Here is a 23,897-nt window from a genome sequence, read left to right on the forward strand (position 1 = left end):
CCTGGCGGTGAGCCTCAAAGGCTCACCCCTTTGTGCCAGCACCGTAGGACACTCCAGCTAGTGGAGTTGCCCGCACTCTCCGGCCACGGCCCCCACTTTTGGCGGCAAGGCCGGAGAAAATAATGAGAAAAACAAGGAGGAGTCACTGACCAGTCAGGACAGCCCCTAAGGTGTCCTGAGCTGAAGTGACTAACTTTTAGAAATCCTCCATCTTGCAGATGGAGGATTCCCCCAATAGGATTAGGGATGTGACCCCCTCCCCTTGGGAGGAGGCACAAAGAGGGTGTACTCACCCTCAGGGCTAATAGCCATTGGCTACTAACCCCCCAGACCTAAACACGCCCTTAAATTTAGTATTTAAGGGCTTCCCTGAACCTAAGAATTTAGATTCCTGCAACTTACAAGAAGAAGAGGACTACTGAGCTGAAAACCCCTGCAGAAGAAGAAAGAAGACACCAACTGCTTTGGCCCCAGTCCTACCGGCCTGTCTCCTGCCTTCCAAAGAAACCTGCTCCAGCGACGCCTTCCCAAGGACCAGCGACCTCTAAATCCTCAGAGGACTGCCCTGCTTCAAGAAAGACAAGAAACTCCCGAGGACAGCGGCACTGCTCCAAAAAGACTGCAACTTTGTTACAGAGGAGCAGATTTAAAGACCCCTGCAAATCCCCGCAAGAAGCATGAGACTTGCAACACTGCACCCGGCGACCCCGACTCGACTGGTGGAGAACCAACACCTCAGGGAGGACCCTCTGGCGACTCCGAGACCGTGAGTAACCAAAGTTGTCCCCCCTGAGCCCCCACAGCGACGCCTGCAGAGGGAATCCCGAGGCTCCCCCTGACCGCGACTGCCTGACTCTAAAATCACGACGGCTGGAAAAGACCCTGCACCCGCAGCCCCCAGCACCTGAAGGAATGGAACTTCAGTGCAGGAGTGACCCCCAGGAGGCCCTCTCCCTTGCCTAGGTGGTGGCTACCCCGAGGAGCCCTTCCCTTGCCTGCCTGCACCGGTGAAGAGACCCCTTGGTCTCCCATTGAAACCTACAGAGAACCAGACGCTTGTTTGCACACTGCACCCGGCCGCCCCCGCGCTGCTGAGGGTGTACTTTCTGTGTGGACTTGTGTCCCCCCCCGGTGCCCTACAAAACCCCCCTGGTCTGCCCTCCGAAGACGCGGGTACTTACCTGCTGGCAGACTGGAACCGGGGCACCCCCTTCTCTCCATTGAAGCCTGTGTGTTTTGGGCACCTCTTTGACCTCTGCACCTGACCGGCCCTGAGCTGCTGGTGTGGTGACTTTGGGGTTGCTCTGAACCCCCAACGGTGGGCTACCTTGGACCAAAAACTGAGACCTGTAAGTGACTTACTTACCTGTTAAAAATAACAATACTTTACCTCCCCCAGGAACTGTGAAAATTGCACTGTGTCCACTTTTAAAACAGCTATTTGTGTTTTATGTAAAAAGTATAAATGCTAATGTAATGATTCAAAGTTCCTAAAGTACTTACCTGCAATACCTTTCAAATGAGATATTACATGTAGAATTTGAACCTGTGGTTCTTAAAATTAACTAAGAAAAGATATGTTTCTATAACAAAACCTATTGGCTGGATTTGTCTCTGAGTGTGTGTTCCTCATTTATTGCCTGTGTGTATGTACAACAAATGCTTAACACTACTCCTTTGATAAGCCTACTGCTCGACCACACTACCACAAAATAGAGTATTAGTATTAGTATTATCTCCTTTTGCCACTATCTTACCTCTAAGGGGAACCCTTGGACTCTGTGCATGCTATTCCTTACTTTGAAATAGCACATACAGAGCCAACTTCCTACAATCAGATTCCTGAAAACTGAAGAAACAATGACTGCTGAACTACAAGCCTGCAGAGAAGGAGTAAGACAACAACTGCTTTGGCCCCAGTCCTACCGGCCTGTTTCCAACTTCGAAAACCTGCTCCAGCGACGCATCCGACAGGGACCAGCGACCTCTGAAGCCTCAGAGGACAGCCCTGGACTACAGGACCAAGAAACTCCTGTGAACAGCGGCCCCGTTTAAAACCTGCAACTTCTTTGCAACAAAGAAGCAACTTCCAAAAACGTCATGTTTCCCGACGGAAGTTTGAGACTTCACACACTGCACCTGACGCCCCCGGCTCGACCTGCAGAAAACCGACTCCCCGGTGACTGCGAGGCAGTGAGTAACCAGAGACGAGCCCCCATAGCAACGCCTGCAGAGAGAATCCAGAGGCTCCCCCTGACCGTGACTGCCTGTAACAAGGGACCCGACTCCTGGAACGAACACTGCACCCGCAGCACCCAGGACCTGAAGGAACCGTACTTCAGGGCAAGAGCGACCCCCGGTGACCTTCTGCCTAACCCAGGTGGTGGCTGTCCCGAGAAGCCCCCGTGCCTTCCTGCAAAGCTAGAGTGAACCCCCGGGTCTCTTCATTGTTTTCAACCTAAAACCCGATGCCTGCTTTGCTCACTGCACCCGGCTGCCACTGTGGGTGTACTTTGTGTGCCATCTCGTGTCTCTCTCGGCCCCCCCCCACCCCCGGTGCTCTACAAAACCCCCCTGGTCTGCCCCTGCCCCCCTCCCCCTACGGACGCAAGTACTTACCTGCTGGCGGACTGGAACCAGAGCACCCCTGTTCCCCATAGGCGCCTATGTGTTCTGGGCACCTCATTGACCTCTGCACCTGACCGGCCCTGAGCTGCTGCTGTAACAACTTTGGGGTAGCCTTGAACCCCCAACGGTGGGCTACCTATGCCCCAAACTTGAGACTTGTAAGTGTTTTACTTACCTCCAAAACTAACCTTTACTTACCTCCCCCAGGAACTGTTGATTTGTGCACTGTGTCCACTTTGAAAATAGCTTATTGCCATTTTTACAAAGACTGTATGTGATATTGCTTTCATTCAAAGTTGCTAAGTATCTAAGTGAAGTACCTTACATTTAAAGTATTAATTGTAAATCTTGAACCTGTGGTTCTTAAAATAAACTAAGACAAGATATTTTTCAATATAAAAACCTATTGGCCTGGAGTGAGTCTTTGAGTGTGTGTTCCTCATTTATTGCCTGTGTTTGTACAACAAATGATTAACACTACCCACTGATAAGCCTACTGCTCTACCACACTACCACCAAATAGAGCATTAGCATTATCTACTTTTGCCACTATCTTACCTCTAAGGGGAACCCTTGGACTCTGTGCACACTATTTCTTACTTTGAAATAGTATATACAGAGCCAACGTCCTACAATACCTTTGTAAAGTACCTATTATTTAATGTACTTACCTGCAAATTGAATCTTGGGGTTCTAGAAATAAATGAAGAAAATATATTTTAATATATAAAAATCCTATTGGTCTGGAGTTAAGTCATTGAGTGTGTGTTTCTGTTATTGTTTGTCTGTACAACAAATGCTTAACACTACCCTCTGATAAGTTAACTGCTCTACCACACGACCCCAAATAGAGCATTAGTATTATCTATTATTGCCTCTGGGGAACCCCTGGACTCTGTGCCCACTATATCTCACTACATAGCCAGCTTCCTACAGTAGAGCACTAGCGGCTTCATTTTTCATACAACACATAGTAAAGAATCTGTGGCATGGAATTTTGGAGCGGCAGTGCTGTTCAGAGACTACCTTTTTCAATGTAGTTCAGGTTAAACAATTAGGTGCATGCAAAGCACAAAGTGCAATGTTAAGTATTTATTAAAACTACTTTAACATTTACTACCATGGATTCTAAAAATTGAAAATTGGTAATATTTCAGGCATTTGAATCTGACAGAAAAAGCAGCAACCCAAGTGATCAGGAAAACCATAGTTGAATTGTGATGTAGAACTACACAGGGGTCAGCTGTCATCTATCCCAAAAAGGCCTAGTGATTGCTTTCCAAGAAACATTTAACTGCAATAAAAAAAGGACAATATCCACACTTAAAGTGTGCATGAAACACTACTAGGGAGTACAATATGCCATACAGTTCGTCACTTACAGCCCTGGGGCTCATTTCTTTGGAAACCCAATGCAATGTTGTGCCTGTTAGAGGGGGGTACAACCTCTTTTGCTAACAAAGGTCACCAAATATTTGAGGTGCCTGCCTTCCAGTTTTCAAGTCTGAGAACCAAATGAAGGAAGCACAGTCAATAGGATTTGCAATAGTATTAATGTGGCAAGAGCCAAGAGCAGACGTTATGGATATGCTTAATAGAAAAATAAACATTAAGCAAAGTAGACAACTTCGGAGACTCCACAGCTGCAATTTGAAATTAACACACTGCATGTACGGAGTTCTAATCTCTTCATTTACAACAGGGTTAACCTTGATTTTATTCAAACCTAAATATAGAAATATTATGCTTTATTACTTTTTATACAGAAACTCTCCAGCTGAAACAGCAACTGGCCGGTGAGCTGAGTAAACCAGATGGTAAACATTTTCACAGTCCTCAGCAGTCAAAACTTCGTCACTGCTCCTAAGGAAAAACGTACAAAACATTTGAATTGAATACTAAGATTTAAGAGATACAAACTGGATAAAAATTACAAACTCAAGTTTAGGTTTTAAGATATTTCACATAAAGAAATAAAAATAAATTAAAACAATGTACAACAAATCAGAATTTCCATTCTTCATTCATTTACAAATTACACTTTAAACAATTTTTAAAACAACCTTACTTCATAATCTTTCCATGAGAGTTGAACAAATTACCTTCTGTAACCATCCATTTAGTGAATTATCAATTTAGCTTTAGGTTCCTCTGTTCATGAATCTTAAGTACCAGACTGAATACAGAAGGACAAATTACTTACCTTCGGTAACGCCTTATCTGGATGAGGATACTTAGCTGCTGATCCCTCACCTTTGAATTCTCCTCTGGCGTCAGACTGGATCCAGAAGATTTTCCGGAGCAGTCCATTTGTGCATCGGTAGGTGGCGTCAACTGGCTACGCGTCTGGCATTGTCAGAGCCAGGTCTGATACTGTGGGTCCTATATAGGCGATACACAGGCGCATTTCTGTTTCTTTTCACAACTTCCCACGAGAGAAGTGCAGAGCCACGAAGAACACTGACTAATGGTATGTCAAATTTAAGGCAATAGAAGAGATGTCCGCACCTAGAAATCGGTTCACAGAGCACGAAGGATGGGTGGGCCAATAGAGAATCTGCAGCTATATATAGTCTCCAATAGGTAAGGCATTACTGACGGGAAGTAACTTGTTCATGTGATAGAGACTTATGCCTGCAGATTCCTTACATTTGAATAGATTCCCAAGAAATACCATCCTCAAAGGTGGGTAAGTAAACCAAGTTTAGAAAATAAAGTCCTGCACTGGACCTCAGCTAGACAGTGGTCACAGCTTGAGCTCGGGTAGAATGAGCATGCAAACTCTCAGGAGGTTGCTTTTTGGTCAGTGTGCAGCACATCTTAATGCAGAGTACGACCCATCTGGAGATTGTCCACTTCTGCACTGCCCAACCTTTCTTCAAACCCACATATCCAACAAAGATTTGGTCATCCACCTGGAACGCTTTTGTACGATCAAGGTAGAATGCCAATGCTCCTTTTCGGTCCAGGTGGTGGAATCTTCTCTCTTCCTTAGAAGAGAGTAGCAATGAGTACAAAGTAGGTAAGGTGATGGATTGGCCTACATAAAATGGAGCAACAGCTCTTGGAAGAAAAGAGGTTCTTGGGTGAAGCACTATTTTGCTAGGCTAGACAAAAAGGTAGGGCAGCTCAGATGAACATGCCTAAAGCTCACTCACCTTGTGGGCAGATGCAGTCGCCACAAGAAAGGCAGTTTTCAAAGTGAGAAGCCTGAGAAGATAACTGTGGAGAGGCTTGAAAGGAGCACACATCAGAATGGTCTAAACCACATTTAGATCCCATTAAAGAATAATGAATGGGAATGGAGGAAAAATGTGGAATACTGAGTTGGCTCTGTATATATACTATCTCAAAGTGAGGCATAGTGTGCACAGAGTCCAAGAATTCCCCTTAGAGGTAAGATAGTGGCAAAAAGAGATTATTCGAATGCTCTATTTTGTGGTAGTGTGGTCGAGCAGTAGGCTTATCAGAGGAAAGTGTTAAGCATTTTTTGTACAAAAAGGCAATAAATGAGGAACACACACTTAAAGACGTAATTCCAGGCCAAAAGGTTTTTATATAGAAAAATATATTTTCTTAATTTATTTTAGAACCACAGGATTCAAGATTTGAGGTAAGTACATAAAATGCAAGGTACTTCTCACAGGTAAGTATAGAATTTTGATTTAAAACAGTAGTACACACAGTTTAGGTTGAAATGGCAATACCTATTTTAAAAGTGGACACAGTCCATAAATCAACAGTTCCTGGGGAGGTAAGATTGGTTAGATTTCTCATGTAAGTAAAGTACTTACACAGTCAGTCTCCTGGGCATAGGCAGCCCACCATTGGGGGTTCAAGGCAACCCCAAAGTCACCACACCAGCAACACAGGGCCAGTCAGGTGCAGAGGTCAAAGGAGGGCCCAAAACATAGGCCCCTGTGGAGAACAGGGGTGCTCCGGTTCCACCCTGCTAGCAGCTAAGTACCTACATCCTCGGGGAGCAGGACAGGGGAGTTTTGTAGAGCACTGGACACACACACAAGTCCACAAAAAACACCCTCAGTGGCACAGGGGCGGCCGGGTGCAGTAGGCAAAGTAGGAGTTGGGTTTGCTATTGAAAGCAATGGAGGGACCCGGGGTCACTTAGGCGATGCAGGTAGGGCACAAGGGGGGCTCCTCGGGCCAGCCACCAACTGGGCTGGATGAGGGCCACCTGCTGGTTACTCCTGCACTAGTGAGGTGGTTCCTCTTGGTCATGGGGGCTGCGGGTGCAGTGCTTGGTCTAGGCGCCGGGTTCCTTGTTACCAGGTAGTCGCAGTCAGGGGAAGCCTCTGGGTCCTTTCTGCAGGCATCGCTGTGGGGTTGGAGGTGTGTCGACTCAGGGTACCCACGTCACCGTAGTCACCTGGGAGTCCTCTCAGCAGTGTTTGTTCTCTTGAACCCGAGCCTGGGGTGTCTGGTGCAGAGTGTGAAGTCTCAAGCTTCCGGCGGGAAGAGAGTTCTTTGGAAGTTGCCTTAAAGTTGCAAAGTTGTTGTCGTTTTTGAACAGTGCCGCTGTTCTCTGGAGTTTCTTGGCCCTTTGGGTTCAGGATAGTCCTTTGAGTCCTCAGAGGTCACTGGTCCCTGTCAGATGTGTCACTGTGCAGGTTCTTTGAGTCTGAAGACAGGCCGGTAGGGCTGGGGCCAAGTCAGTTGGTGTCTCCGTCGTCTCTGCAGGGCTTTCAGGTCAGCAGTCCTAGTTGTAGGTTGCAGGAATCTGATTTCCTGGGTTCAGGGTCGCCCCTAAATACTACATTTAGGGGTGTGTTTAGGTCAGGGGGGCAGTAGCCAATGGCTACTGTCCTGGAGGGTGGCTACACCCTCATTGTGCCTCCTCCCTGAGGGGAGAAGGGCACATCCCTATTCCTATTGGGGGAATCCTCCAAACTCAAGATGGAGGATTTCTAAGGGCAGGAGTTACCTCAGCTCAGGGCACCTTAGGGGCTATCCTGACTGGTAGGTGACTCCTCCTTGTTTTCCTCATTATATCCACCAGCCTTGCCGCCAAAAGTGGGGGCAATGGCCGGAGGGGAAGGCATCTCCACTAGCTGAGATGCCCTGGGGTGCTGTAACAAAAGGCATGAGCCTTTGAGGCTCACCGCCAGGTGTTACAGTTGCTGCAGGGGGAGGTAAGAAGCACCTCCACCCAGTACAGGCTTTGTTCCTGGCCACAGAGTGGCAAAGGCACTCACCCCATGTCTCGTTTGGAAGTGGCAGGCTGGCAAAAACTGGTCAGCCTAGTACTAGGAGCCGGACTGGTATTCAGGTGGCATCTCTAAGATGCCCACTGGGTGTATTTTACAATAAATCCCACACTGGCATCAGCGTGAATTTATTGTGCGGAGACGTTTGATACCAAACTTCCCAGATTTCAGTGTAGCCATTATCGAATTGTGGAGTTTGTGTTTGACGAACTCCCAGACCATATACTCTTCATGGCTACCCTGCACTTACACTGTCTAAGGTTTTGCTTAGACACTGTAGGTGCATAGTGCTCATGCAACTATGCCCTCACCTGTGGTATAGTGCACCCTGCCTTAGGGCTGTTGCGCCTGCTAGAGGGGTGACTTACCAATGCCACAGGCAGTGAGTGGTGGGTATGGCATCCCTGGGGGAGTACTATGTCGACTTAGTCATTTTCTCCCCACTAGCACACACAAGCTGTGAGGCAGTGTGCATGTGCTGAGTGAGGAGTCCCCAAGGTGGCATAAGACATGCTGCAACCCTTAGAGACCTTCCCTGGCACCAGGGCCCTCGGTACCATTGACAAGGGACTTATCTGTGTGCCAGAGCTGGTCCAATTGTGGGAGCAAAGGTACAGTTTCGGGAAATAACACTGGTGCTGGGCCTGGTTAGCATGGTCCCGGCACACTTTCACTACTAAATGGCATCAACAAAAGGCAAAATGTCAGGGGGAAACATGCCAAGGAAGGCATTTCCTTACAAACAGGAGACATGAATAGGGTTCATTAGGCAACCTGAAAAAGCAGGAATAGGTGACTAATCCCATTAAGATGCCCAGAGCAGAGTACTGCTGGGCAAGGGAACAGATGAAAAACAGAACATCAGAGAATGGGGTGGGAAGGGGGTCTACCATGCCACAATTTTCTTCCAACTACAGGCATATACAGTTTAGGTGGAGGGACGCTTAGCTACCAGAATGACATTACAGAATTTGGGATGAAGGTCAAAGGCTCTCAACAGCCACAGCTCAATCACCACCGCAAGAAGGCTGAGGGTGGACAGTCAGTGCAGAACCCTACCTTGCTGCTGTGACAGAAGATCCTCCGAAGGGGCAGTCTGATCTGAGGACCAATGGACATGCTGAGCAGCTTGAGATATCAGACTCACCATGCCTGATGCAGAGCCTCAACAATTACTTTGGTCTGGTTGCTCTTGTTCTTCTTGAGAAGTAGGAGTAGTACAGGCATAAATGCACACAGGAGGCCTGAACTCCCCATCTGAGGCGAAAAGCACCTGAGCAACTGCTGCCTTGGTAACTCGTGCAAAACTGATGACATTGTATGCTCTCAGCCGAGGCAAATAGATCTTAATAAGGCTTTCCTCACTGCTGAGAGAGACCGTGCTCCACCTCTGAATGTGATGCCACTGGTGATCTGCTAGACATTTTTGTCAGCTTGTCCGCTCTGGCATTCAGAGAGCCCATCACATTTTGAACCACCAGAGTTATGCCCTGCTGTTCCAGCCACGTCTCGAGGCTCAGAGCCCCTTGACAAAGGGTCCAAGAACCCATCCTGTTTGTTGCAGTACCACATAACGGTGTCCATTAACACCTGCACCATCTTTCCCTTGATAAAGGGAAGAAAGGCTTTCAATGCCAGCTGGATCGCATGGAGCCCCAACAGAAGTCACGTTTCTGCTGGAGACCAGATGCCTCTGCTCACCTGTAGGAGGCTGGCCTGGCTTGTAGTGGGTACCAAGGGGTACTTACACTCTGTACCAGGTCCAGTTATCCCTTATTAGTGTAGAAGAGGTGTTTCTAGCAGCTTAGGCTGATAGAAGGTAGCTATAGCAGAGAAGCTTAGGCTGAACTAGGAGACATGCAAAGCTCCTACTATACCACTGGTGTCATATGCACAATATCATAAGAAAACACAATACACAGATATACTAAAAATAAAGGTACTTTATTTTTATGACAATATGCCCAAAGTATCTCAGTGAGTACCCTCAGTATGAGGATGCCAAATATACACAAGATATAAGTACACAATACCAAAAATATGCAGTAATAGCAAAAGGAAGTAATGCAAGCAATGTAAAGTTACAGTAGATTGCAATAGGAGCACATAGGTATAGGGGCAACACAAACCATACACTCCAAAAGTGGAATGCGAACCACGAATGGACCCCAAACCTATGTGAGCTTGTAGAGGGTCACTGGGACTGTAAGAAAACAGTGAGGGTTAGAAAAATAGCCCACCCCAAGACCCCGTAAGGTAGGTGTAAAGTGCACCTACAACCCCCAGAGAGCACAGAAGTTGTGATAGGGGGATTGTGCAAGGAAAACCAACACCAGCAATGCAACAACAGTGGATTTCCGGACCTGAGTACCTGTAAGACAAGGGGATCAAGTCCAAGAGTCGCGACAGTGTCGAGAGTGGGCAGGAGCCCAGGAAATGCCAGCTGAGGGTGCAAGGAAGCTGCCACCGGATGGAAGAAGCTTGGTGTTTTGCAAGAACGAAGAGGACTAGGAACTTCCCCTTTGGAGAATGGATGTCCCACGTCGTGAAGAAGCTTGCAGGGGCGTTCCCACGCAAAAAGACAGCAAACAAGCCTTGCTAGCTGCAAGGGTCGCGGTTAGGGTTTTTGGATGCTGCTGTGGCCCAGGAGGGACCAGGATGTCGCCACTTGGATGAGGAGACAGAGGGGACGCCCAGCAAGTCAGGGAGCCCTCACAGAAGCAGGCAGCACCCGCAGAAGTACCGGAACAGGCACTTGGAAGAGGAGTGAACCGGAGTCCACCCGAAGACACAAAAGGGAGTCCCACGACGCCGTAGGACAACTCAGAAGGTTGTGCACTGCAGGTTAGAGTGTCGGAGACCCAGGCTTGGCTGTGCACAAAGGAAATCCTGGAAGAGTGCACAGGAGCCGGAGCAGCTGCAAATCACGTGGTACCCAGCAATGCAGTCTAGCGCTGGGAGGCAAGGACTTACCTCCACCAAACTTGGACTGAAGAGTCACTGGACTGTGGGAGTCACTTGGACAGAGTTGCTGAGTTCCAGGGACCACGCTCGTCATGCTGAGAGGGGACCCAGAGGACAGGTGTTGCAGTCTTTTTGTTGCCTGCGGTTGCAGGGGGAAGATTCAGTCGCCCCACGGGAGATTTCTTCAGAGCTTCTGGTGCAGAACAGAGGCAGGCTACCCCCAGAGCATGCAACACCAGGAAACAGGCGAGAAAGCGGCAGGATCAGCGAAACAAGGTTGCAGTAGTCATCTTTGCTACTTTGTTGCGGTTTTGTAGGCATCCTGAGCAGTCAGCGGTCAATCCTTTGGCAGAAGGTGAAGAGAGAAGTGCAGAGGAACTCTGATAAGCTCTTGCATTCGGTATCTGAAGAATTCCCCAAAGCAGAGACCCTAAATAGCCAGAAAGGGAGGTTTGACTACCTAGGAAGGAGGATAGGCTCTTACCTGTGTTACTAGCCTATCAGAAAGTCTCTGACGTCACCTGATGGCACTGGCCACTCAGAGCAGTCCAGTGTGCCAGCAACACCTCTGTTTCCAAGATGGCAGAGGTCTGGAGCACACTGGAGGAGCTCTGGGCACCTCCCCTGGGAGGTGCAGGTCAGGGGAGTGGTCACTCCCCTTTCCTTTGTCCAGTTTCGCGCCAGAGCAGGGCTGGGGGATCCCTGAACCGGTGTAGACTGGCTTATGCAGAGATGGGCTCCAGAGGCTGGAGGAGGCTACTCCTCCCAGCCCTGACACCTTTTTTTCAAAGGGAGAGGGTGTAACACCCTCTCTCTGAGGAAGTCCTTTGTTCTGCCTTCCTGGGCCAGGCCTGGCTGGAGGGGTTGGCAGCAGCAGCAGTGAAACCCCGGCATAGGCAGTTTGGCAGTACCCGGGTCTGGGGTAGAGACTCGGGGATCACGGAATTATCTCCCCACCCAATGCCAGAATGGCATTGGGGTGACAATTCCATGATCTTAGATATGTTACATGGCCATGTTCGGAGTTACCATTGTGAAGCTATACATAGGTAGTGACCTATGTATAGTGTACGCGTGAAATGGTGTCCCCGCACTCACAAAGTCCGGGGAATTTGCCCTGAACAATGTGGGGGCACCTTGGCTAGTGCCAGGGTGTCCACACACTAAGTAACTTACCACCCAACCTTCACCAGGTGAAGGTTAGACATATAGGTGACTTATAAGTTACTTAAGTGCAGTGGTAAATGGCTGTGAAATAACATGGACGTTATTTCACTCAGGCTGCAGTGGCAGGCCTGTGTAAGAATTGTCAGAGCTCCCTATGGGTGGCAAAAGAAATGCTGCAGCCCATAGGGATCTCCTGGAACCCCAATACCCTGGGTACCTCAGTACCATATACTAGGGAATTATAAGGGTGTTCCAGTATGCCAATGTGAATTGGTGAAATTGGTCACTAGCCTGTTAGTGACAATTTAGAAAGCAGAGCGAGCATAACCACTGAGGTTCTGGTTAGCAGAGCCTCAGTGAGACAGTCATCACACAGGGAACACATACAGGGCACACGTATGAGCACTGGGGCCCTGGCTGGCAGGGTCCCAGTGACATACACTAAAACAACATATATGCAGTGAAATATGGGGGTAACATGCCAGGCAAGATGGTACTTTCCTACATCACCTTTGCCAGATGGCCACCCCATCCCAGCAGTGATGCATCTGTCACTACAGTCAAATCTGGTTGGGGCAGGAAGAGGGATCTGCCTCTGACCCAAACAAGGTTTCTTAACTACCAGATCTTCTGCAGTTCCATCTGAAATCTGGACCCTGTCAGAGATTTTCCTGATGCTGCACACACTGAAACGTCATGTCCCACTGCAGAGCCCATATTATGCCATCCAGCATAAACCACCAGCAGGATGCAGGAGACCATGAGGCCTAGCAGCCTCAGAATCATTCTAACCTGAAATCCAGGATAAAGGCTGAAACAATGGTATCATAGCCTGAATATCCTGGACTCGCCACTCAGGAGGATAGGCTCGAAACGGCACTGTGTCCAGAAAAGCTCTGATGCACGGAGCGTCAGAGTGGGAGTCAGGAGTGACTGGCACGTTGACAGAGACCCTCAGCAAATGCAGGTGGTCCACCATCATCGGGAGGTGGGAGACAGCCTGGGGTGGGCCTGCCTTAAACAGCCAGTCGTGGAGATAGAGGCAGACTGAAACCCCTGATCTCTGCAGATGAGCGCCAACCACCACCGTCACCTGAGTGAACACCCTAGGGGTGGCTTGTAAGGCTAAAGGGGAGCATGGTTATATGAAAGTGCTCGTGGCCTATCGTAAACAGCAGGTAACATCTGTGGGCAGGGAGGATGGATATATGAAAAATTTGTCTTGCAAGTCCAATGCAACCATCCAGGCTTCTGGGCCCAGGACAGATAGAACTTGATCATATGTAAGCATCTAAAACGTCTTGAGGAAGAGACTGAGGGGCCAAAGGTCTACAATAGTGTACAGACCGCTGTAATTTTTGGGAACCAGAAAGTAACAGGAATAGCAACCACAGACTGCCTCTGGCACAGGAACCCTCTTCTATGGCTCCATTTCAAAGAGGGAAACTTCCTTGCAGAAAATGGACAGATGATGCTCTGTCATCCGATCTTAAGATAGTGGCAAGGATGAAGGGTCTTAGCCTAAGAATTATTGAAGCACTCGGGTGCAGAGTGTGCCTTGTCTGTCAAGGGATGTGTGCCATCAAAGGGGAATGTTCATCAAAGAAGCCTGGACATCTCCTGAACAGCCAGACATCAGCAAGGTATGCAGACTCCAGTTCATTGTCGAAGAAACTGCTCTACCTAGTGAGTTGATTTTGTCAAATTTGCAAGAAACTGAACTTCACAGCATCTCTGCCAACTGCAACAGCCTAAGAGTACAGCCTGGGCCTCCTCCGTGACCTGTGGCAGCAACAGGGAAACCCTATTCCACACCATGTGGGGAAAAATGGCCCAAAAGGCATGCAGTCTTCATGAGAGAGAAGCCAAGGATCGCGGAAGAAAACGTATCCTAATTGAATACAACCTTTTGGGTTCCCTGCCCGGGGGAGTGGAAGAAAACTCACTATTAGTGTTAGAGGCTTGGACCACCTCCCTCATGCGTGGGGCGTTGCATCAAGCAATTTGGGTCCTCGGGTGTGGGCAGAAAGTGGTGGGCAATTGTTCTGTTCACAGGAGCACCTGTGCTGTGGTTAGACCAGGTGCTCAGTAGAATGTCAGTGAGGGCACCACGGAATTCGAGCAGGGGTTCTGAGGAGGAAGCTCCTGGTTGCAGCACCTCTGTCAAGAGGTTAGTCTTGACAGTCACTAAGGGCAGTTGAAGGTCCAGGACCTGAGCAATAAGAAGTTCCCTTCTCCGTAGCTACAGTAGAGGGAGAAAACATGCCAGTATCTGTAAAAGTATCAAGTGTGCTGGTCTCACCCAAGTCTTGACATCAGTCCATTCCTTCACAGGTATTTGTAGCAAAGTGCCTCTTTTGACATGGCCCCCCCCCCCCCCCCCTACCTTCTGAAAGATTTCTGGTGCAATTTGTCTGAAAGTGCACTGGGTCCCGGTTAAACAGGTCCACAAGTACCCGATCTCTTTCCCTAAAATTACAGTTTTTTCCAATTGGCAAACCTTTAGCTACCACTTTAAGTCCCTACTAAATGGTACCCCTGGGACCTAGGGCATGGGGTACTACAGGAAGACCCCTCACTAAGTGCATACAGTGCTGCTTTCGCAGGCTGCATGTCTTGGTACAGAACTAAAATGAAAACACGACATGACACAGCCTGTGTGCCCTGTTCCATTTACACTAAATGCAATATATGTAAGTTACCCCTCTAGCAGGTCTTCCAGCCCCAATGCAGGGTGCATTCTGTCGATTCTCAGATACAGTAAGCGTAACAGTGAAGCCATTTTAAGTAAATGTGTTGGAAAATGGTAATTACAAGTTTTCCCAGCTACATGATGGCTTCACTGACAATAGGGATGTTTGGTATCAAACATCTCGCATTACTAAACCCTCAATGAATCCAGTGACGGATGTATTAATACATGCACTCAAAGGGCACCTTAAAGGTCCCCCAAGAAAAACCTACCAACTCCTAGCTTGGCCACTGACTGGTCAAAATAAGTACAGCCACCTTAGACAGAGTCCTGACTCCCTGGGGAGAGAGACAATGCTCTTGAGGGCTCAGAACAAAGGCCTGCTCTGGGTGTGCATGCTCTCCTAGACAGGATGGATATTCCAGGGCTTTGCCGCCTTTGAAATGTGATCCAGGTCTCTCCAAATGGTGAAGGAGAAAGACCCCTAGTTCCTGACCCCATGTTTGGTGGCAGAGCAGGCAGTAAAGTTAAGTAAATTAGGAGGAGTGCCCACTTCATGCCAGTCCAACCCCTAGAGGGGACGAGGTGAAGTGGACACTACTTTTAAAATTCCTCCATCATAGGGTTAGGGCTAAGCCACTTCCCAAAGGAAGTAGTCATAGTAAGGCTGTAGTCACCCGAAATGGTTTCCCCTGGCACTCCCTGTAACACCCCTAAATTTAGTATTTAGGTGGCACCCCTGAATTCTAGGATCAGATTCCTGTTGACCTAAGAAGTGCCAGCCAAGGCAGAAGTCACCCAGCAAAGAGGACTGTAGACACCAACTGACTTGGCCCCAGCCTGTCTGCAGTCTTCAAAGAAACCTGCACGTTGAAGATGACTGTTCTGCTACCCAACGGCCTCCAAAGCCTTGGGAGGACTGCCTGTGTTCGACAAAGACCAAGAACTCAACTGAAAGCGTACCTGTCCAGAAGAAACCATTTCTAAAGAAGAAGTAGTCTGTCTGAGGAACTGCAAAACAGCAGCCTGGAACCACCTCTGCACCAGACACCCCGGCCCAAGTGGACCACCAGTCCACTGAAGTCACCCAGCGCTTCTGACCAAACTCCAACGTGGACTGACCCCTGCCACACTGCACAGTGAAGCCTGCAGCCTAAATCTGAGGACTACCCCCTGACCGCGACCTGCCTGGTAAACCATTTCCAACTCCACCTGGAACCCCTGGGCCTTGGCGAGCTGGGCCGTCAGTGTCCCTTTGACCCCTGGCATCTCAACTTATCTAGGCAGCTGTGGGTTGACCTCTCCCAGCCTCCTTACCTGAGCCTGCATCCCTTTTCCGAGAGTGGTCTCCTCCAGAAAATAACACTGGCAGCCCAATGCTGTGTTGGCACTCTGCATCCAGCCTCTACTGTGCTGCTGAGGGTTCAGGTTTGGTGCTGCCTTGTGCATCCCTTTTACGTACCTCAACTCCAGGCAACTGAACCCTGAATGCGCTTTACTCACCTGTTTGCAGCGCCTTAGTGGATTCCCAGTCTCCACTGGATAGCCTTTGATGCCTAACGCTGTGTTGGAACTCTGCACCCAGCCACCCCAGTGCCACTGAGTGTAAGTTTGGTACTGCGTACTGCCCTCCACACCGCGGTTGGAGTTCATGAGTTTCAGGACACTTCCTAGTGGACCCCAAAAAAACACAAAGACAGGAGGAAGGTTGGACAGTGTCCTCACCAAAGGGTACCCAGAAGACAGGAGTATCTACAACAGGGGACCCAGATGCATATGCATGAAAGGACGTCGGAAATCCTTGCAGAAGTCAAAGGAGGCCTCGGTTGCCCAGATGCTGTTGCGACCCATGGAACACAAGGACGGATTCCAGACGTAGAAGACCTGAAAAAAGAAGAGACAGAGTCCAGCACCCTTCGGAGGTGCCCAAGTGGTAAGCCCCTTCCCCCCTCAAAAGAGGGGAACATCCTGCAGGTTAGTGAAAGAATTCGTCCAGCTGTGAGGTCCAGGAGCTGCAGATGATCCTAGCAGTCACCTATGAGCTGTCCAACGTCAGTCGCCAGATTGCAGGAATGTCAGTGAACAGTGAGGCCACCAACAAGCACTGGCAAATGCAAGCAGGAGCGGAAGATGGATTTTGAAGTTGTTCGGGACCAGCAATGACCAGGAGACACTACCCTTGAGGGAGTCAAGCTGGCCCTTAGCACACAGAAAGGCCAGCAGAAGCTGTCAGAGCCTCCCCGAGTGACCGATAGGCGATTGACACAGTAAGTCACAAGGAGGCCTCACGAGCACAACAAACCAGAAGTCCCACGTCACAGGTGCTGCAGAGCAGAGGCTGATCTTTGAGTTGCATGCACCTCTTCACTACAGGTCGCTCTAAGTCACCCTCATGATAGGCCTTCCTAGCACAGAGGGCAGGGTGCAGGTACCTGTGTGTGAAGGTACCTCTGCATGAGCAGAGGTGACGCTACGATCTACAGCTCCAGTACACCGGAATTTATAAGTGTGTGTGTGTGTGTGTGTGGGGGGGGGGGGGGGGGGGTGGGGGACATTTAACGCTTCTACTGGACAAAGGTCCACTACCTGGGTCAAGCTACATAATGGTAACTCCGAACCTCGGTGTGTTTGGTATCAAACATGTCGGAACCATACTCCAATACTGTTGGCAGTATTGGTTGTATGATTCCATGCACTCTGGGGACTCCTTAGGACCTCAGGCATTGCTCCTACTAAACTTCTGGGGTTTTCCAGACAGCCCGTCTGCTGACATAGCTCAGACAGGTTTCTGCCCTTCTGCTGCTTGACCAGCTCAGGCAGAGGAAGGCAGAACAAAGCATTTGCATGTGGGAGAGGAAGGTAACACCCTCTCCCTTGGAAATAGGTGTAACATGGCTTGGGAGGGGTAGCCTCCCCAAGCCAATGGCATGCTTTGAAGGGCACACTTGGTGCCCTCCTTAAATAACCCGGTTTGCATCAGTCCAGGGACCCGCCGGTCCCTGCTCTGGTGCGAAACTGGACAATGGAAAGGGGAGTGGCCACTACCCTGTCCATCACCACCATAGGGGTGGTGCCCAGAGCTCCTCCAGATGGCCACTTGATTCTGCTATCTTGAATCCAAGGTTGGCAGAGGCCCCTGGGAGCATCTGAGTGGCCAGGTCAGGCAGGTGACGTCACAGCCCACTCTTGATAGGTGGTCACCCATCTAGGTGACCAAACCCCCTTCTTGGGCTATGTAGGGTCTCCCTCAGTTGAGCAGGATGCCTCTGCATCATTTACTTCATCTTCTGGGCACTAGGACTGCAATTGGACCCTCCAGGTACTGAATCTGCAACTCCAGCGACGTCTCTCCTTTGCAACATTGTTTCTCCGGCTCCTTCAAGTAATTGCCACATTTCCCTGGCTGTGCATCCTCTGAGGGTGATAAGTCTTCAGCCTGCACAAAAAGTAACACAGAACCTCAGTTGGAGTGAAGATGTCACTTCCCTGCATCAGCAGGCACCAACTGCAATGACTTCCTCCTGTGTGGCTTTTCTCTCCTCTAGAGCTGCATGGATCTTGCATCACAGGTGGTGGTCTGGATTGGTACTCTTGATCCTCTACTAGCTACCCAACTTGGGAGACAGTAAGCCCTCGCCTCTCCTACCAGGACAGTACCCCTGTGCACCGCGACTCTTGAAGCTACCAAGGCTTGGTTATTCCTCCTTCAAGGGATCTTCAGGCTCCAGGTAGCCCCAGCACTCCTTCCTGCAAAGCAGTCTCTTGCCTGCTGCTCCAGCAACGTAGGTCTCTTCAGGTGTGCTGAGTGGGCCTCACTGACACCAGTGTCTGCTGCCCGTGGGGCGCCTGTAGGGGTTGCCTTCTCTTCTTGTGACTCTCCCAGCTGCTGAGGGTAACCCTGGACTCCCCTCCTTGGGTCGAGTTCCAGGGCCCTGCTGTTCCTCTTCAGCCTTGCAAAACCTTCTCTGACTCTTGCATTTGTCGAGGCTTGTTGGTGGTTTTCTAGCACTACTGACCAACAGCATCACAACCACTGATGTGGGACTTCACTTGCATCACTTCTGGAACTCCTCTTCTGCTCCAGTGCTGCACTGCTGACTTTGTCGACCTGGTCCTGCATCCACAGAAGGGTGGGTAGTGGCTCCTGCCACAACCGGACACCAACTAACTGGACTTGGTCCCCTTTCTGTGCAGGTCCTCTACTGTCAGGATCCACCTTTGGATTCTCCTAGTCTTGTCTGGGTCTTGCACAGTCCTTTTTCAAAGTCCTCTTGTTGATTTTCAGGATACAAGGTAAGCCTGATATCAGTGGTGAAAGGGTGCATGCCAGGCTGCCATGGCTGGCCTGTGGACACCGTTTGCATGGGCTCCCATGGGCTGCAGCATGTATTGTGCCACCCATGGGTAAGTAGCAGGTATCCCCGTACTTCCAAAGCCCAGAAAATGGAGTCTGGGATTTGAAGGAGTACCCTGGCGCGTGCAAGGGTACCCTCACACCTAGAACCATGCACCCCGCCCTTGGGCTGGAGGGCCTACCTTAGGGGTGACATAGGGTCAAAGTGTAGTGAACGTGATATAAAGGTAATCCTTATATCTGGGGTGAAAGGTGCATGCACCATTACACAGACTCCAACAGCAGGCCTGTGGACACAGTTTGCATGGGCTCACATGGCTGGCGTAATACATGCTGCAGCCCATGTGGGAACCTTGGTGTACCAATGCTCTGGGTATCCAAGTACCATATACCAGGGACTTAAACCAGTATGCCAATTGTGGGGAGTAAGGAATACAGTCCCCATCATCCAATATCAGCAACACTTGATCGTAAAAATCTTGAACTTCTCCTTGCTGAGGTAAAAGTTTAAGTTTGAGAGGTCTAGTGTCAGACAGGCTGCCATCCTGGATGGTAGGACAAGGATGTGCTAGAAGTAACCACCAAGGTCTCTCTCCTGTTAAGGCACTAACTCAACAGCTCCTTTCGGTAGAAGAGCTGTCACATTTTGATGCAGGATGGAAAGGAGATCCAGAAGAGAGGAGAAAGCTTAAGGTGAAGAGGGGCAGGGGCTGATGGGAATGGGTGTAACATCTTTCCATCATCTGTAGGACCCACTGATCTGAAATAATGGCAGTTCTGACCGGTAGAAGAGGCCATACAAATTTCTCTTTGCCTTGTGGTGTGTGGGAGGAGGAGGATTGCTGGGTGGATTGTCCGTCCTTTCTTCTGGTTCTTCCTCTATATTACTGATTATTATCCTGTGGTCCTTGGACACGTTGGGGTCCATGATACCTATCCAGGGGTCCGCAAGTGCTTAGAAAATGTAATATTTACAGATTATAACTGCATAAAATTAAAGAAGCAAAATGTAAAATTGAACATTTTCTAACATTCTGTGCATGTGAAGGGATTTTTATCTAATTCAAACCGATTTAGTCAGAGCAGTGCAAGTGCATCATAAGACAGAATATAATACATAGAAATGGGTGATTTCAATTGAGTTTAAAAAAGTTCCAACCTTCCCAATAAATGCTTGATGTTTGTATATTTTGTCAAATAAATACAATACTTCATTATGTACATAATTGTTTGATGAATGCTTAGTTCCATTGGTTTGTGTATTGTTTTGTGGTTGAAATCATTGAAACTGCTTAGGCAGGGGGGCCCTGGATTCCAATAATTATTAAGTGGGGTTCAGGATTCCAGGAATGGTTAGACAGATGTTAACAAGCAATAAGGTTAAGAACCATTGTTCTATATACTGCTTGACCAATGGATTCTGCTGCGGATGAGATTGACTCTGGTAGGGTTCTCACTGGTGAAAGAACTGCTTTGAGAAGCCATGAAAATGAAAAAAATAACCAATCGCTGGTAAGAGGAAGCAACTGGGAGTCCCAAAGAGCAGCTGCACCTTATTTGTATTAAAGCGCCCTCCCTAGCGCTGAATCCACTTTGGGCCCGAACTGATGTGTCCTGTTAAATGGAAGATCCAATAAATTATCTAAGACATCAGATGAAAATTGTGACGTCTTTAGACAAGTGTGCATGCAGACTGAAACAGGTATCCAGTCCTGATTTGATCATGTGACATGATGCATCCTGGCAAGCCCTGATCACCTCTTCAAGATGTGCTCTCATTTCTTCCTGTACATGAGGCACCATCATCTGAGCCATATCCCACAAGGCATATGTTTAGTATGTTAGAAGGCAGTTTGCATTCAGGGATTTCAAAGACATGCTCCTTATAAAGAAGGTATTTTTGCCCCAAACTTCTAAGCACTTTGACTATCTAATGGGATAGTCAGAAAAGTCCCCAGCTGATCATCTTGATTCACATGATGACTACATGAGCAGGCTCTCTCACAAAGTGAAAGAGGAGTGTAAAGGTGGATCTCCCGGAGCAGCATGGTAGCGACAAGTCATCTGTCTATCAATCATTGGAGCAAATTAAGATCTCTCCCACGCAGCCAGAACTGGGTCTGTAAACTGCAGGGAGAAGTATTTCTGTAAGTACATTAGATTTAAGCTTTAATGTTGGAGGCTGCAATTCCCACACTTCAGCTGCCTTCTTAAACACTGAGTAGCAAGATATCACTTCTGGTGTGGGAAGTCCTACTGGAGACTCAATGTAAGGAAATGCCTCCTTGGTATGGTTACCCCCTGACTTTTTGCCTTTGCTAATGCTAAGTTCTGAATTGAAAGTGTGCTGGGACCCTGCTAACCAGGTCCCAGCACCAGTGTTCTTTCCCTAAAGTGTACCTTTGTCTCCACAATTGGCACAACCCTAAAACTCAGTTAAGTAGCTTGTAACTGGTACCCCTGGTACCAAGGGCCCTGATGCCAGGGAAGGTCTCTAAGGGCTGCAGCATGTTTTATGCCACCCTAGGGACCCCTCACTCAGCACATGCACACTGCTTCACAGCTTGTGTGTGCTGGTGGGGAGAAAATGACTAGGCTGACATGGCACTCCCCTCAGAGTGCCATGCCAACCTCACACTGCCTGTGGCATTGGTAAGTCACCACTCTAGCAGGCCTTACAGCCCTAAGGCAGGGTGCACTATACCATAGGTGAGGGCATATGTGCATGAGCACTATGCCCCTACAGTGTCTAAGCACATCCTTAGGCATTTTAAGTGCAGGGTAGCCATGAGAGTATATGGTCTTAGAGTTTGTCAAACACGAACTCCACAGTATCATAATGGCTACACTGAAAACTGGGAAGTTTGGTATCAAACTTCTCAGCACAATAAATGCGCACTGATGCCAGTGTGCAATTTATTGTCAAATACACCCAGAGGGCATCTTAGAGATGCCACCTGAAAAAATACCCGACTTCCAGTGTGGGGTGACTAGTTTTTGCCAGCCTGCCAAACACCAGACATGTTGCTGGCCACATGGGGAGAGTGTCTTTGTCACTCTGTGGCCAGGAACAAAGCCTGTACTGGGTGGAGGTGCTTCTCACCTCCCCCTGCAGGAACTGTAACACCTGGCGGTGAGCCTCAAAGGCTCACCCCCTTTGTTACAGCGCCACAGGGCATCCCAGCTAGTGGAGATGCCCGCCCCTCCGGCCACTGCCCCACTTTTGGCGGCAAGGCTGGAGAAGATAATGAGAAAAACAAGGAGTCACCCACCAGTCAGGACAGCCCCTAAGGTGTCCTGAGCTGAGGTGACCCCTGTCTTGAGAAATCCTCCATCTTGAGTTTGGAGGATTCCCACAGTAGGATTAGGGATGTGCCCCACTCCCCACAGGGAGTGGGGCACAGAGGGTGTAGCCACCCTCAAGGACAGTAGCCATTGGATACTGCCCTCCCAGACCTAAACACACCCCTAAATTCAGTATTTAGGGGCTCCCCAGAACCTAGGAAACTAGATTCCTCCAACCTTAACAAAAAGGACTGCTGACCTGAAACCCTGCAGTGAAGAATGAGACGACAACTGCTTTGGCCCCAGCCCTACCGGCCTGTCTCCCAACTTCAAAGAAAACTGCCACAGCGACACATCCAACAGGGACCAGCGACCTCTGAAGCCTCAGAGGACTGCCCTGCAACCAAGGACCAAGAAACTCCCATGAACGAACGTTCAACAAACTGCAACTTTCTTGGAACACAGAAACAACTTTAAAGACTTCACGTTTCTCGTCGGAAGCGTGAGACTTTCCACTCTGCACCCGACGCCCCCCGGCTCGACCTGCGGAAAACCAACACTTCAGGGAGGACTCCCCGGCAACTGCGAGCCAGTGAGTAGCCAATGACGACCCCCCAGAACCCCCCACACCGATGCCTGCAGAGGAAATCCAGAGGCTCCCCCTGACCCAGACTGCCTGTAACAAGGGACCCGACGCCTTGAACCAACACTGTACCCGCAGCCCCCAGGACCTGAAGGAACCGAACTCCAGTGCAGGAGCACCCCCAGGCGACCCTCTGCCTAGCCCAGGTGGTGGCTACCCCGAGGAGCCCCCACCACCGTGCCTGCATTGCTGAAGTGACCCCTGGGTCCCTCCATTACTTTCTATCTAAACCCCGATGCCTGTTTGCACACTGCACCCAGCCGCCCCTGTGCCACTGAGGGTGTACTTTCTGTGCCTTCTTGTGTTCCCCCCGGTGCCCTACAAAACCCCCCTGGTCCGCCCCCCGAGGACACGTGTACTTACCTGTTGGCAGACTGGAACCGGGGCGCCCCTGTTCTCCATTGAAGCCTATATGTGTTGTGGGCACCTCTTTGACCTCTGCACCTGACCGCCCTGAGCTGTTGGTGTGGTAACTTTGGTGATGCCTTGAACAAGCAACGGTGGGCTACCTATGCCCCAACTTTGAGACTTGTAAGTGTTTTACTTACCTGCAAAACTAACCTTTACTTACCTCCCCCATGAACTGTTTATTTTTGCAGTGTCCACTTTTAAAATAGCCTATTGACATTTTTACAATGACTGTACATGATATTGTGTTCATTCAAAGTTCCTAGAGTACCTAAGTGAAACACCTTTCATTTGAAGTATTACTTGTAAATCTTGTACCTGTGGTTCGACCACACCACCACAAAAAGGAGCATTAGAATTATCTTTTTGCCACTATCTTACCTCTAAGGGGAACCCTTGGAGACTGTGCACACTATTTCTTACTTTGAAATAGTATATACAGATCCAACTTCCTATACTCCATGTCTGAAAAAGTATCCAGCCCACCTGGCCCAGTCTACTAGCATCACCTAAGGCACAGGAATTCAGAGG

At 49.2% G+C, this 23,897-nt stretch overlaps 1 protein-coding gene across 4 annotated transcripts in view; it reads right to left on the reverse strand.

Moving 5' to 3' along the window:
* STAG2 (STAG2 cohesin complex component) overlaps positions 1–23,897 on the reverse strand; it is a 987,179-nt gene that overhangs the window by 490,736 nt on the left and 472,546 nt on the right. For all 4 annotated transcript variants that reach the window (XM_069211859.1, XM_069211886.1, XM_069211877.1 and 1 more), the window contains exon 14: positions 4,384–4,491. In XM_069211859.1, the coding sequence (XP_069067960.1) occupies positions 4,384–4,491 (108 nt within the window). The remainder of the gene's footprint in view (positions 1–4,383; positions 4,492–23,897) is intronic.

The sequence above is a fragment of the Pleurodeles waltl genome, chromosome 2_1 (genome assembly GCF_031143425.1).
Source record: "Pleurodeles waltl isolate 20211129_DDA chromosome 2_1, aPleWal1.hap1.20221129, whole genome shotgun sequence".
Lineage (NCBI taxonomy): Eukaryota > Metazoa > Chordata > Amphibia > Caudata > Salamandridae > Pleurodeles > Pleurodeles waltl.